The 15,294-nt window shown below is 49.1% G+C and overlaps 2 protein-coding genes across 2 annotated transcripts; both read right to left on the bottom strand.

The window, feature by feature from the left end:
• Positions 1–638: 638 nt before the first annotated feature.
• LOC133968790 (leukocyte cell-derived chemotaxin 1-like) lies at positions 639–7,881 on the bottom strand. Its single transcript, XM_062404995.1, has 7 exons — positions 7,776–7,881; positions 7,405–7,545; positions 5,934–6,074; positions 5,216–5,329; positions 2,083–2,233; positions 1,584–1,696; positions 639–866 (listed from the first exon to the last, which is right to left on the bottom strand). The coding sequence occupies exons 1-7, from the start codon at positions 7,845–7,847 to the stop codon at positions 642–644; spliced, it is 957 nt and encodes a 318-aa protein (XP_062260979.1). The 5' UTR covers positions 7,848–7,881; the 3' UTR covers positions 639–641.
• A 1,271-nt stretch (positions 7,882–9,152) lies between these two features.
• LOC133967924 (protocadherin-8-like) lies at positions 9,153–13,132 on the bottom strand. The gene is made up of 3 exons (XM_062403630.1): positions 10,480–13,132; positions 10,122–10,347; positions 9,153–10,009 (listed from the first exon to the last, which is right to left on the bottom strand). The coding sequence occupies exons 1-3, from the start codon at positions 12,928–12,930 to the stop codon at positions 9,657–9,659; spliced, it is 3,030 nt and encodes a 1,009-aa protein (XP_062259614.1). The 5' UTR covers positions 12,931–13,132; the 3' UTR covers positions 9,153–9,656.
• Between the last annotated feature and the right edge of the window lie 2,162 nt (positions 13,133–15,294).

Raw genomic sequence — 15,294 nt, 5'->3', positions numbered from 1 at the left:
TGAGATTGTGAGAGAGCGCGTACAGTACATTGTTTTCATGAGTTAAAATCACAGCAGTTAAAAATAATACCAGAGTGATGAAAAGTAAAACTAACAACAGACGCTAATTAAGCCGGCCGACTGCTACTGGAAAAAAGTACGGGTCCCTAAACATGTATTTACATCAGAAAGCAAAGGTTGAAAGAAAAGGTCAGCTCTATGAATACAATGTCTCCTGCTTTACCTACAGATACATGTTGTGCTGCTGTGCACATGATTCAGTGAAAACAGGTCCGCTGTACGTTCTCTCCACAGCGCGCCGAGCTGTAGTGAAGGAGGATCTGACTGGAAAGCAGGTATGTTATTTTAATAAAGAGAAGCTGTGCAGTGCTCAGCGACTGCAAACCTTTATATGTGAGATCCCGGTGTCCTAGATTCGGTTCCATGCATTTATAATGTGTGGGCACGGCTACTGATGCTGCTCATACTTCTACCAATCTGCTCTGACCAACAGGTATGTGAAGGAAATGAGAAGCAAAACTTGTCCCCTTCATCTCCCCTCCCTCGCAGCCCCATCCATCCCTCCCCTCCCTACTATCTTCAATCCTGGACTCAGGTGTGTGTGTGTGTGTGTGTGTTGGGGGGGGGGGGGGGGGGGGTATCTACACGAGACCCAGGATGCGGGCCACCCACCAGTTGCAGGGCATGATGACCCTGCAGGCCACCCGGCAGCCTCGGTAGTGGTACGGCCACGGGTGGTAGCCTCCGAGCGGCTCGCAGATCCTCTGGCAGTGGGTGTAGCCTCGGCGGCACTCGGCGCAGCACACGCCCTGGTGGTCCAGCATGGGGTCGATGTTCATGTTGCCCTGCTCGCCCTCCAGACCTCTCTGAAAGGAGACACATGGGGAGGTCAAGGGTGCAAAGTGCTAGCGTGCCGTTGTGTCACGTGATCGCCGATGTCTTCAGCAGCGGAGGGGAGCTAATTTCGAACCAATTTATTTACATTTCCCGACAGGTGGACGGAGGAGGAGGGGGATGATGTCAGACGTGGGTTTTTGTTGTCAAATATTTTTTGCTTTTTCTACATGGTGTCGTCCTCCCCCCCTCTGTGGCTGTCAGGAGCATGTTGCATGTTGGGGGATGCTTAGAGTGTGTAGGGATTAGTGAGAGTGGGGCCCAACATAGGGGGTGAGGTCGGAGGGTGTATGTATGGAAGTCTGTGTGTGTGTGTTGTGTGCAAATGGGTGTGTGTGTGTGTGCGCGCCCAGAAGGGCAGAAGGGCAACAGGAGGGGAGGGGGGGGGGGGTGTCGTGGAATTATTCATACCGTCTCGATGCTGAAAGGAAACTTTTGGACAGCCTCACACAGCAAACGCATGCACCGAAAACACACCCACGCATACACTCAGATTTGCGGAGACAATCCAGGCCTCCACGCCGTGACCCCGGCATCTGCTGCCGCCCGCACAGCTGTGAGAAGCTCTCCCCGGCCGCGGCCCTCTCAGGTGTCCCTCAGATCCGAACGGACAGTTGTGAACACTGCCACTGACGCAGACGACAGAGGGGGAAGTAAATTAAGAGTGCGAGGTCCTTGGTGTGACTCACCTGGTAGGGGTTCTCTGGGTTTAACTCTGCCTCCACGTCCTCCTCCTTATCCGCCGTGGCCCCGGCTGTCTGGCGGCGCTGGCGCAGGGCGGCTCTCCTCTTCCTCTGTCCGCCTGCACACATCACAGTCTCACAATCTGACAGCAGACCGGATTTAGGAGCCGAGTGGCACTAATGTGGCCTCGGCTCCTGATTGCACAGTCGTTTCTCAGACGGATTTCTCGAAGGCGTCGGATGAAGTAGAATAAAAAATGGTGTTTTGAGAACTCCTGACCTCCCAGCATGCTCAGACGTGTACAGTCTGCGGCTCAGACACTTCAAAAGGACTTTTCTTTTTCAGCTTGTTTTTCTTTCCGATTGCTTGAACAATAGCAATGTTAAATGGAAATGCTTGAAACTGTTTGACCCACGTCCTCTTTGTTTTTTTACAGAGCCTGAGAAAATTGAGTGTTTCACTTTTCAGATTTATATTTTCAAGACTTAACCGTGAGGTGCTTACTGGTCGAGTAGGTGGGGCGGAGCCAGAAGATGGGCAGGTCTCCGCACAGGTCCTTGATCTTGTTGCTGAGGAAGGCGGAGTCAGAGAGGGGCGTGTCGGCCGCCACCCAAATCAGATCGTCCTCAAACTTGGCCGGCATCACCTCGTCCTCCTTCAAGGAGAGAAAAATGTGAGAAGAAAAAAAAAAACATCACTCGAAGGCATAATATCAGGGTTGATGATGTATCTTGTTACCAGCCTTCCCCTTTAAACAGCCCACACTCCTCACACTCAAATCTAATCTGCATTAATGCTGCACCGTTAATGCTCCTTATAACAACATAAAACCAAGCAGTAAAATGAAGCCCAGGAGGCTTTAGTATACAGATCCCCCTTGCATCAACATTTAGCTGTACACACGATGTCAGGACTCATCAGCAGCGGAAGGGGGGGGGGGGGAGATGCCCTGGATGTACAGGTTTCTGCAGATAAACTAATGAGGTGTCCGGAGGGGACACTGTAAACATATGTCCTCTGTATCCACAGCCTTCAGGTACGGGGGGGAATTCTGTGGGGGATGATTTGGCCCAGAGGCGTTTGATCCTGAGGGCTGCACTGCAGTCGCCACAGACATGTTTAGGGAATGTTATCCTCCAACCCTTCTGAAATGCTGCTGCTGGTTGTTTTTTCCCAGCTCAAATGATTTGCTGGAGGGGAAAATAAAAGCGGGGGTCCTTCTCCTCTGCCTGACAGATAAGAGTTTATCTGACCCACTCTCTGTGGATGGGGACTTGTGTGTGTTTGTGCGTGTTTATGTGTGTGTGCGCGTGTGTGGTTATCTCACCCAGATTTGCCATCACTCTAAATTATAGCAAATGACCAGCCTGCAGCAACCATTATAACGACATCTCCCTGTCTCCCCTCTCACTCACACACACAAACACACAAATGTGAGCCAAACGATCATTTATGAGGCAAAAAGAGACAACAACACAAACACACAGAAACGCACAGACGTGAAATAAATGATCGTTTACGAGACAGAGAGGCAATAACAGCAGCCCCGCATCATAATTAATTGTGTGTGTGTGCATGCGTGAGCTTGTGTATGTGTGTGAGTGTGTGTGAGCGGGAGTCAGTGTTTATGCATTCATGAGGGTAATTCCGGCGATGTGGATTTATGTGGATGCGAGGCTTATGCAGAACTAAATGATTTTAATTATCAGACTGCCTCGACTGAACAATCACAGGCGTTTGCGAGTTGTGATAGCAATCCAGACACATATGGCCCCGTACTCACTGTGTGTGTCTGTTGTGTGTTTGTGCATGCGTGCGTGTTATGTTAAGTGATGGGAACCCACACATGGAAATCACCTACGTGTCCTTGGTTTATCATTGGTTTATCATTGGTTTGGGTGATTCATGCTAACGCCACAGCTCACGTTAGTAATATATCAGAGGTGAGGATTTGTAGTATATATCTAAAGCTCAGCAGAGAACTGACTATGCATTAATACAACTAATGGTATTTATAATGGATATATTTGATGAGTTATAACAGCTAGCTTTAGTAATGGGCTGATTAAAATTTGCCTCATTAATCAGCTATAGGTGATTTATTTTTAAAGACAATGTTTTGGGTTGCCAGATTTGAGATATCTGGTCATGTATTATTTTTATAATTTTTGCACAAATGGCTCGTGGTTAGAAATAGAGTCCGACTGAAATGGAATGGTGTGGGAACAGGTAAAAAATGTAATATCTATATATTAGCAATTATTAAATTTTTTGTGTATATGATAGTTTTGTTTCTCTTCCCCTCTGTCTGTCGTCACATTTGTGCTTAGCATCTTTTATATGGGGTGATTTTAGATTTAGGTATTTTAGTTACTCTAAGCATATTTTTGTGCAGTATTGTCATTTCCATAAGCTCACGTTTGTGTCGTTGGAGTCAATGGTTTGGTAAGTGTTTGTAATTCATGAATAAAGGGCTCTTCCACTGCAGTAATCCATCACATGTGCAGTTGTGTGCAGCTCTCCTCCTGAAGGTAAGTGGTCAAATTGTCACTTAATCCACTCCAATTATTCAGAGAGTTGAATAACTGAGTGGAGATGCAGTAACTGTCCCTGTAAGCATGCTACAGTTCTGTACAGAACATGGTTATCCTCTTAGGTTAGCATGCCTGTTATTATGGTTCATCCTGGGGAGAACATGTACATCTACACTCTAGTACAATATTTGCCAATTCATCCCAAAGATAATGAGATAATTCCCTGAACAGGTAGAAATTATGCCTGATTCTAGGAGAAGAAGTCGCGGAATCAGCTAAATCCATAGGATTCACCCCCTGGGGATCATGAGTTTCTTGCAATTAATTCAATAAGTGTTCAAATACAGAAATTCAGTCCGCACCAAAGTAGCCAACCAATTAAAGTGACATTGCTATATCTAGAGTGGTGCTGCTTGCATGCCAAACACCAGCCAGAATTTCTACCTTTTCAAGGCTGATTAATCGTCTTCAAGTAGTAAATAGGTTGTTTCCGAATTTTCAATCCTTATAACTCACTTGTAAAGTACTTCGTATAAGCCACTGATAACGAATGTCTGTCTTTATTTGAAAAGATTCTAATGGATTGTCCAGCTTAGCTTTGAACATCAGATTGAATGATTTCAATGCACTTACAGGTGATGCTGGACGTTTATGGTATAATTACTTGAAAAATAGGTTTCAAAGAGTTAAACACTCAGACGTGGGTCTTTCCCTTTCCACTGCAGGGGCACACACAAGTATGCACTGTCATTGGTTCTGCTGCTGTTTACACTGTTCTCCACCCACTTTGGGGCCAGGCTCCAAAGCTAAATATAGGACGGTCTCAGGAGGTGATACTGAATCCTGGAACATTCAACCTCTGGCGAAATGATTGGTCAAACTCATTAGTCATCACATCAATAATGAGGATTGTAACAAAGAAGAAACTCCAAAAAACTGCTTGATACAAAATGGATGAATAGACCTTCACATGATTTGTAAAAGCTCGGGTTCTGGTAAGCTCCAGTTTAGGAGTTTCCACATTTCTACAGTGAGAAAGAGCCATTAATAGATTCTCAACTTAAAGAGATCCCACTTTCTGAGAATAGACTGGAGCAACCCACCAGGTTGAACGTCATGGTTTCCTTGTTGAGGGTCTCCACGTCAGGCAGACGAGCCTTCACCTGGGTCTTGATGTAGCACTTCTCTCCGCCTGAGAAGCGAATCCCTGTGATGCCCTGGAGTCGGGAGAGAGAGGAGGGGGCACAAACCAGAAGCTGGAATTTATAACTCGTCACAGAGATTGTTGTGTTGTCGTCTGCAGGCGTCTGGGACAACACATCTACACATTGAATGCAACACCACAGGCAAACATCTGCAAACTTGATTTAGATTAAACATTGCGGGGGGGGGGGGGGTGATGTAGATTAGCACTGTATTCAAGATTTAAAATGACACTCATGGGGACAGTATGATTAAAGGTCAGGATTTAAATTTTTAAGAGGCCAAAACGTCTGCTACGCTAGTTTGATCGGCCTGATTTGGTCCGCTTTAATTAAAGATCAAACACCACCAGTCCGAGTTTAATGAAAATTGAAGGGACCATGCGTCTTGACACCGATTGGCCCACAGGGGGACAACATGACCACTAGTTCTTTGTCTGTCCACCTTTGCAATGAGCCAGTCTCCCCACAAGGTTCTTTAAAGTTTCAACAAATCCGATCTCTTCCTCTCCAGATGCTCATAGGGAGAGAGAGAGGGTGTCCAGCTTGATGACTCTGCTTTTCTTATTCCTCTGGACATTATTATCATTACTCTTTAATCGTTTTCCGTTCGACTCACAATCTCAAAGTCATGGACCTCCACGGCCTCCTCCGCCCCGCTGCTGGTGCTGAATCTCTCCATGTTGTTGGCCGTGTCGATTTCCATGGACCCCTCCTCCACTTTGCCATTGATGCTCATGCTGTAGTGGACATTGTAGACCTGAACACACACACACAGGCACACACACAAGGTTTCAGACTGGCATGTAAGGTATGAGAGTCCCGAGAGTCACCCCACCCCCCCAACAGCCTCCTCCCTTTCATTCTCCCTTTCCCCAATCTTACCCATGACTTCTCCTCGCAAACCTCTCCTCTCTCAATTTTCTCCTTCAGACACACACATTCATTCACGCTTGTTTAGGAGAATACAAACCTTACACCTCTGGGTGATGAGGACCCTTTTGCAGAGACTCCTCATCATGTTTTAATAACATTTTCAAACCTCATAATGGAAAAAAAAAAGAGAAAACACCCAGAAAGCTGCATTTTCCCCTCTCGTCTCCTACACCTCTTGCCCCTGGAGCATCAGCCGGACCAGAGAGGGCCCCCCCACCCCCACGCTCACCCCTCTCCTCCCACCCACAACCCTCCAACACACACACACACACACACCAGATACACACAAGGACTCCATTCACCAGGCTTTACCTCAGACAGTATGAAGAGAGAGTTTAATTTACATTTTGCTGTTTGCCTACACTGCAAGACAAAATTCCTCTTAAAGAGCGGCTTCAGTCTGCTGGGCATTTTTAATTCATACTAGTTAAAAGAATCCACCAGCGACGACATAATTTCACTTGTTTCCAATTCAAAAGAGCTTGTTTGAACAATTTCTTCCCTCAAGTGACATGATTTTTTATTGGATGGGAGTACGCATGAGAGCCGTTCTCTTCTGTGGTGGTTCCCTCTTGTTTCAGAGAAGTTTTGAAAGGAGAGAAAACTGCTAGGGAGGAAAAAAGGGAATTATCCAGCAGTTCAGACCCACTTTGATTTGATTTTCGATCGAAAGCCTTGAGGGAGTATATAGCCTGTAAAAATCACTGGGGTGGTGACATGAGCTGAAACTTGTTTCACTTTATGGAACGGCAAAGTCAGAAAATCCAACTATTAATGCTTTCTGAAAACTCACATAAATTTACAATACCATGTGTTAACTTGGGACAACTTGTTATATCATGTGAGCTGTCCTGATTTAAACTAATGTGCACAAGAGGCAGACACAGAACTGTCCTTTGCATGTGGAAAAGTGCATCTTCATAAACAAAGGCCTGTTTTTTATGTAAAGATCTATGCAACTTCAATTATAGGCTACAGTAGAAGATGAAATAAAGACAAGAAAAGAAAAATTAGGAAAAGATCAAGTTAAAATACGTTCTCTCGGTCAAACCCACATTCAGCCAAAGTAAGAATTTCACCCTCCCTCTTCTCTGACCCTCCTCCCTCTATAGTTGACCTTAAAAGTAAGATTTATAATAAAATATCATCCTCACGTGTTTTTCATTGTTGTTCCAGAAGTAAAAAGCTCCAACTGCCCCCAGCAGAAGCAGCAGGGTTCCGGCGATGAGCACCGCGATCCCGGCCTTCAGGAGGCGGCCGGTGGCGGCGGGCTTCACCGCCACGGCGGAGTAGGCCTGCGCAGAAAAACAGAGAAACTCCAAAGTGACAACACTGCCCTAGAGAAGGGAAGCTTCCTGAAAAAACTTTATCTATGATACTGAACCTGACACGGTGTCCGTGTTACGATGAAGTCACAGCGACACAGTTTATACAACTTTTGAAAGGTAATGAAATAGATACAGCCTGCGGGATGTTGGGGCCCCGACAGAGGCGCAGGGGCCCCGATGATCCCAGCAACACTCACCGGAGGCATGAACTGCTGCAGGTCCTCCGGTCCCGCTGAGGCGATCGGTACTTTCTCTGAGCTCCCGGCCATGACTGGAGCCGAACACCTGAGGAGCCCCGACTCCATTCACTCCCCCCCCCCCGCCTCGCTCCCTCTCGCCCCCTCCCTCTCTTCCTGAGGAGGAGGAGGATGGTCACTGCATGTTTTGCCTTAACGCTATCATACACTAGAGCTGTGCGTAACCTTGACAACTTTTGTGCCTCTGAATCAAAGTCAGGTGAAATCTAACACCTCCATTGGACGATCAGCACATTATATATATATATATAAAAGGTTTCGAGTTCATCGCTCTTTCTCTTTGAAGACCATGTGTTGGCTGCTCACGAGTCTGATGCCTGCTATGGTCCTCAGAATGTTCATATCAATAAGTTTTATGTGACGAGCCTCTGTGTGTGGACCGAGATTCATGAACATTAAGGAGATAATGGAGGAAGGGAGAGGGTGAGGTTGTCTCCTCGAATCACCCTCCCTCCTCCGTCCTCCACAGACTGCTGCAGGTCAGAGGGGACTCCGGCGGAATGTCGCACGCTTTCTCCATCCCACAAGCAGTATGTTAACATGACAGTGTGCAAAAAAACGAGGCAGCACACTCCGATCTTGCTCCCCTCATATCTGCGGGAGTGAGTGAGTTCGGCAGTGTGTCCTGAATGCGTGATTACACGGAGGTTGATTACGTAAGGAGCGCACTGAGCGCTTTGGCACAATGACAAGAAAACATCCGGACAGAGGAGCAGGAAGCTTTTCTTCGCAAGGACTCCACGTTCTTTAACCAATCTCAACTGTATTTTGCCTGCTTGAAACCTCTCATTTTGTATGCATGTGACCTGTTTTTCTTCTTCGAGGCGTACCCTAAAGGGCGCCTTTACGCACAGCCACTCTCATTACGGATGTCTCTTCCATGCGCACAAATCAGGTGGTAATGATCGATGTGGTGGAAAGCTCAGCATATCTTTGCTTATCGTATTAACATGCAGGTCGGCGGGCGGTAAAATGCACCTATTAAGTCCACCAAGATGAAAATAATAACTGTGGAGGTTGCTCTGCTCCTGTTAGGCGTGAGTGATTTGCTGGAAATCCTTGGCGTCTGCTCTGGCACCTCACCAGAAAAAAACCATGTTCACAAAAGAGGGAGAAAAAACTAAACTGACCTTCTTCAGTGGGCTGCAAGGACAGAGGCTCACTGCTGCAATAACAGCGACGCCTGTTGGCTTTTACTACAGCGACTGGCCTGACTGATAGGCTGTTCCTGCGAGGCATTCACAAACAGCCTGTTTCACCTCTGGATCGCAACCTCTCAGAACAACACACACATAAGTCAGCGGCTCAGAACAGTATTTCAAAGTTTATTTTCTCTCCGAATGCCGTGATGATATAGAAAAAAATCTGTACATCGACTTATTATTGCATTCAAATGATTTCATATTATCAGCTTCATACATTGCAGGTCACCAGCCCTCAAATTTACCAGTTTCAGGGGGCATTTTTAAATAGTCAGCATGCGTACAGATCAATAATTACAATTCAAATTTACATATCTCTGCTTCATTATTACTTTTATAAAAAATAGAATCTCTGTATGTACAAAGCTTGCATATGATACACGTCATGTCCAACAAAATTTCGTGATTGAACAGACTTCAAAGGTGGCTTTTACATTAAAAACATACACGCACAAATATCCAGATATAAACTTACACATAATATGCACAATCAACAGCAACAAATAACTTCAAATAGTTACATTATTCTCCTCGTCAGTTACTCATAAATTAAACATTTGAATACACTATACATTTCTTTGAAAGTGAGCTTATAAGTGTGTGTGTGCAATTGTCTGTTTTAGGCCTCGTTGTTGGGGCGGTGTGTTGGGGTGGGGGTGTAAACCGGGATGGTTATGTCACTGATCTCCTGCGCCCTCACAGGCCTGGGTGAGCTGACCAGCACGTAGTCGTACTCCCTGTGCAGCACTTTCTCGTACACGCTCTGCAGCCCCAGTGTTTTGGGGATTGTGGCCTGGTAGAAGTTGTCCCTGCGGTTCTGGTCCCGGGGAAGGGAGGCCGTCTTGGGGAGGCTGTTGAATGAGGAGAGGGTCGGCGCCGGGGAGGGAGCCGCGTTGGCCCTCACCGCTGAGGGGCTCCAGCAGCGGTCGGAGTGACCCAGGACCTTGCACTCACTTGTGCATGCCCACAGAGCTAAAAGAGACAGAGAAAAGAAAGTTGAATTAGATTTTAAGCCACAGCTCATCGTCAAACTCACACAATCTGATACTTTACTTCATAAGTTGATTGTTTTGCATGTCTTTACCATTTTGGCCGCCCATGGGAGGAACCACTGCTCCTTCTTTCTTCAGGCCTGTGTCCCCACTGACATCACTGTCACTGTCATTGAAGTCACTGTCCCCCTTGCCACTGTCCTTGCCACTAAAGGCCGGGTCCCTGGCAGAGATGGTGGTGTAGGAGTTCCCCTTCCAGATGGTGATGGGCCTCACAGCCTCCTTTCCATTCCCGTAGCCAGGCAGAGTGGAGTAGCCCTGCAGGACAGAGGAGAAAGAAAAAAGAGGTGAGTTTCTGCTGGATGAACACAGTGCAGGGTGCAAATCACATCTCCCCTCCTCACATCTCCCCTCACCACCCCTCCAAAGTGTCCCAAAGGTGCATCTCACCTCATGTTTAATCCCTCGGAGCTTGTTGTTGTTGTCTGAGTCATACACACAGGGCACTTCGCTGCCGTCCTCTGAGGCCGAACACATGTCACTGCCCCCGGGGTGAGTCGAGGTGAACCCACCGGGCTGGCTGCTGTAGGATTGTCCGTCAAAAGCCGCTCCTGCCCCGTCCCCGTGGAGGGGGAGAAGCGGGTTGTCCACCACGTGGGTCCTGCCCCGCTCCAGCGTGCCCTTCTCCCCGTACGAGTCGCTGTCCTCCCCGCTTTTGTCCTGCTTGCGTCTGTTGCAGGTGGTGGCGATGAGGATGATGGCGAGCAGCAGCAGCGTGCAGCTCCCCGCGAGCACGACAATAATAACCACGGACAGGTCCAACTGCGCGTGCACGTCGTCCCCGCCCCCCGCCTGGTACACGGTCCGGTCGCTTGGCGGGGGGCCGGCGATGATGAGGAAGCGGAGGGTCGCGGTGGAGGTGAGCGCGGGCCTCCCGTTGTCACTCACCGTCACGGTCACGCTGAGTGTCTCGTCCACGTCGTGGCTGAGCACCTGGTTCAGGTAGATCTCCCCGGAGGCTTTGTTAACGGAGAACACGGAGGGTTCGCCGATGGCCAGCCCGTAGGACAGGTCCGAGTTCACGCCCTCATCCGCATCCCGCGCCTCCACCCGGGTGATGACGTAGCCGGTCGGTGCGTCCCGGGGCAGGAGGACCTCAGCGGAGCCGTTGTTGAGGGGCGGCTGGGTGATGATGGGAGCGTTGTCGTTCTGGTCCACTATCCTCACATAGACGCTGGCGCTGCCGGTCAGGGGCGGGGAGCCGCCGTCACTCGCCGTGATGCGGAGCTCCATCTGCTTCATCACCTCGTAGTTGAAGCTCCGGAGCGCGTAAAGCGACCCGCTGGCCGGGTCCAGTGACACAAAGGTGGAGATGGGGGAGCCCATGAAGTACGTGTCAGCAAGTTTGTAGCTGACCTTCCCGTTTGACCCCAGGTCCATGTCCCGCGCCACGACCGTGGCGATGTATGCCCCAGGTGCGTTGTTCTCCACCACCGCCACCTCATACACAGATTTACTGAACACCGGAGCGTTGTCGTTCTCATCCGTCAGCCTGATGGTGTACTGAGTGATGGTCCTGAAGGGAGGGGAGCCCAGGTCCTCCGCCACCACCGTCAGGTTGTACTCGGGGATTTTCTCCCGGTCTAACGGGTTGGTACTCACGATCATGAAGCTGTCCTCATAAGCCTGCTGCAGTTTGAAGTGGTCGTGTCCGTACAGGGTGCAGTGCACCTGCCCGTTAGCGCCCGAGTCTCTGTCCGAGGTGCTGACCAGCGCCACGAAACTCTCTCTGGTCGCCGCCTCGGTGATGTACGCGATCCCCGCCGTGATGGACGTCATGGGGGTGATGGAGATCTCCGGCGCGTTGTCGTTAACATCCTGCACCTGCACCACTATCTTGCAGATGGCCGGGCTCGGGTTCGGACCCATGTCGGTGGCCTGGACGTCAAACTCGTACGTGTTCTTACTTTCAAAGTCAACCGGACTCTCCAGAGTGAGCCGTCCGGTCTTCCTGTCCACTCTGAAGAGTTGTCGTATTTCTGAGGGCACTTGGTTCCCGAACCCGTACACCACCTCCCCATTTATCCCCTCGTCCGGGTCCTCAGCGTTCAGGTCCAGCAGGAGGGAGCCGACCGGTGCGTCCTCGGGCAAGTCCACGGAGAAGCTGTTCCTGTCAAACACCGGGCTGTTGTCGTTGTAGTCTTTCACCTTGATGTTGATGCGCGTCGTTCCGGTGCGGGACGGGTTGCCGCCGTCCATAGCCACAAGCTCCAGCGCGTAAGTCGCCTGCGTCTCCCGGTCCAGCTCCTTCATGAGGACCAGCTCCGCATATTTAACCCCGTCAGCCCTGCTAAGCACGTCGATGGAAAAGTGGCTGTTGACGGAGATCTGGTAGCTTTGGATGTAGTTCAACCCAACGTCCTCGTCCACGGCAAAGTCCAGCGGGATCCGCGTGCCCACCGCCGTGTTCTCGGAGATCTCCAGACTCGACTCTTTCCGGGGGAACTCGGGGGAGTTGTCGTTGATGTCCTTGACCTCCACCTCGACGTGGATGAGTTTGAACTGCTCTTTGGAGAAGCTGACCACGTCGAAAGCGATGAGGCAGTGCAGGATGTGTTTGCAGATCCGCTCCCTGTCTATCCTCTCCCCGATGGTCAGCTGCCCGTCGCTCTCCCTCAGACGGACGAAAGAGGAGTTGAACTGTTTCATCATCCTGAAATTGTTCCTCGAGCCTCCCGAGGAAGAGGGAGCGGAGGAGATGTCCTTGGCCAAGTTTCCAATCACTGTTCCTGGTGCGTCTTCCTCAAACGTCTGGTATTTCACCGTTTTTCCTTGTGTGACAGCAGAGAGGCTCAGCAAAGAGACGAGCACCAGCAGCCCGTTCCACCCTGTTTCTCCCATCTTCACACCCTCACTCCCCAAATTATGTGAAATTCAGCTAACTGTCCCGAAACGAGTCCAATTTGAGAGTTCAGAAGAAAAAAAGCTCCTGCTAAACAGAAACCCCTTCTCAACTCCTGTCTTTTCCCTATAGCGCCTGGTATAAATATTCCATATGTCTTTCAATGCGCACTCTGGATGCGCTCCGCTCTCTCTCTTCTGGAGGTGTGCTGCTCAGCGCAAGAGGGCTGCAGTGTCTGCAGGAGGGTTTATACGGCGAGGCATGCAAATGAGCCGCGATGTGACCAATCCGGGCGTTGGGGGGGGGGGGGGGGGGGACTTCTGAAAGACCTCTAAAACCCCATTTAGAGATTCCTGGACTGTGCGGCGTAACTTGGCACCCAAATGTCCGGTCCGAACACGATGCTTGATTTAATACAGCTATAGTTCCCGTTGCTTGTTTGTGTTCTTCGGGCTGATACATGAGTCTGCGCACCGACACACGGAGGGGGAGCGCGGAGATGCGCAGTGTCCCTGAGATAGAGGACAAAGCATTTAAGTAGGAGTGTCTGTTAAGGGGATGCGTTACCCCATAGGCGCACTTTCACTGTTAAGAGATTTATGCTGAAACTCGGACTGGATGGATCCCCACGCACGCACGTGTCCCATGTAACCCACCCGTGTAAAGGCAGCCACTGGCACGCTCAGCTGTCCCACTGACCTCTCCACCTCGGAGAGAACTTTACGCACAGATACGGCACTACTTATTTTCCTCGATCACAGATCCCCTCCATCCAGGCTGTTAAGATTTAATTTAAAACACTTTTCATAGACGCATAATGCTGAGGCAGATAAACACACTGAATAATTGTAGTGTCAGAGAATCATAAGAAAATAAATCTGTTATAACTGGTGGTAATAGCACACTTTAGAGCTCATTTTACTTTCATTAATACATTCCATAAATGTGCTTTTTTGCCTTCTTTTATTCATCCCCCTGGTGCGTTGTATTCCAGTAATTGTTTGCCCAACAGATCATATCTGAGCCAAAGAAAAGGGACTTTATCCATTTAAACATTGATTGTATAATTCGGTCTCAGATCAGATCCACTCACGAGATGTCTTGTGCGCACAAGGGGGGATTTTTTAAATTAAAGCCGGTGTAACGGCTCGGTTATAACACGAGACTCTGCCTGGCCTCGGCTGCCAGAACAGAGAGAGACAGAGGAGCAGGTGAAGACGCACATGCACGCACGCACAAACACACTGGCGGGCCACGCACGCGCTCACACAGCCTTCCACGAACCCGTTACAAATGGGATTTGGCTGTAAACGCAGGGGGGATTTATCAGGATTTCAATAGTGAGATTATATCAAAGGCGTATGAAGCCCTCGTTAGTAGCAGGCGGGATAAAGGCATGGCAGGGTCTCCCTTTACAGCCCGTCCATGCCGGCATTGTGGCCCCTGAGCCGGTCTGTGGGGACCCTAACCCCCGCTGCCTCCATGCAGCCCTCTGCCTAACTGCAGCATAATGAGTCACAGCCACATGCAGCCTTTGTATCGCCCCCTCCCCACCCCTCCAGACCGGCCCCGGTCCCGGCCACGACTCCTTTCATTACAGGGAGATGGGAGATGAATTGCCCCGGACATCAGGGTCCCTCCTATTAAAATACATTTAGAAAACGACCGGGGCCCCGTCACGGCTCTTTAAGAGATTTTCTCATTCTTCACAGTGGACTCTCCTTCCCTCTCTCTCCCTCCTCCTCGCACATGCACACACGCACAGTTTTTTTCAGGGGCAACACTTGCCTTGCAGTAGAAGCTAATATCAGTTGGCATGTTCTATAAAGAACCCATCTGCCACAGAAAGTCAAATAGGAGGCACCTGAATGGGCGACATCCAGTCAAGCAGCTTGCATAGTTAGACACAGTCAGGCCTGTCCTACAGGATCAGGAGACGTCATTCAGCAGCAATTACATCAATACAACCTCATCAGCCTTAAGAGGGTGTTTTTGAGATGTTGATGCCACCTTGTAACCTTTATTCAGAGTTTATAAAAAAATACATAAATAAAATATAAAGAGGGCAATCATCACACTTTAAAAGTACCTTGGGATTAAAACACATAAGGACGTTTGAACCACTTGCTAAAATTGAGCTTTCAATGTTTTCTCAGTCAAGGCCCTTATGATCACATTTTCTGAGGCGGTTCTAAGCATAAAATTATACATAAAGTTCCTCAGCAGAGCAAAGAAGGTGGAAAGACCATGTGTATTGCACCTGTCCATCTTGGAAGCACTAATACAATTTGGGAAGCGTCATTATCTGCCACCTGAAGCTTTTTCAGTTAAACATGACTATAGCTTCACCACAGATGTGCTGT

The sequence above is a fragment of the Platichthys flesus genome, chromosome 14 (assembly GCF_949316205.1).
Source record: "Platichthys flesus chromosome 14, fPlaFle2.1, whole genome shotgun sequence".
NCBI classification, from domain to species: domain Eukaryota; kingdom Metazoa; phylum Chordata; class Actinopteri; order Pleuronectiformes; family Pleuronectidae; genus Platichthys; species Platichthys flesus.
The sequence above is the reverse complement of the archived record's forward strand: the minus strand, read 5'-3'. Positions and strand labels throughout refer to the sequence as shown.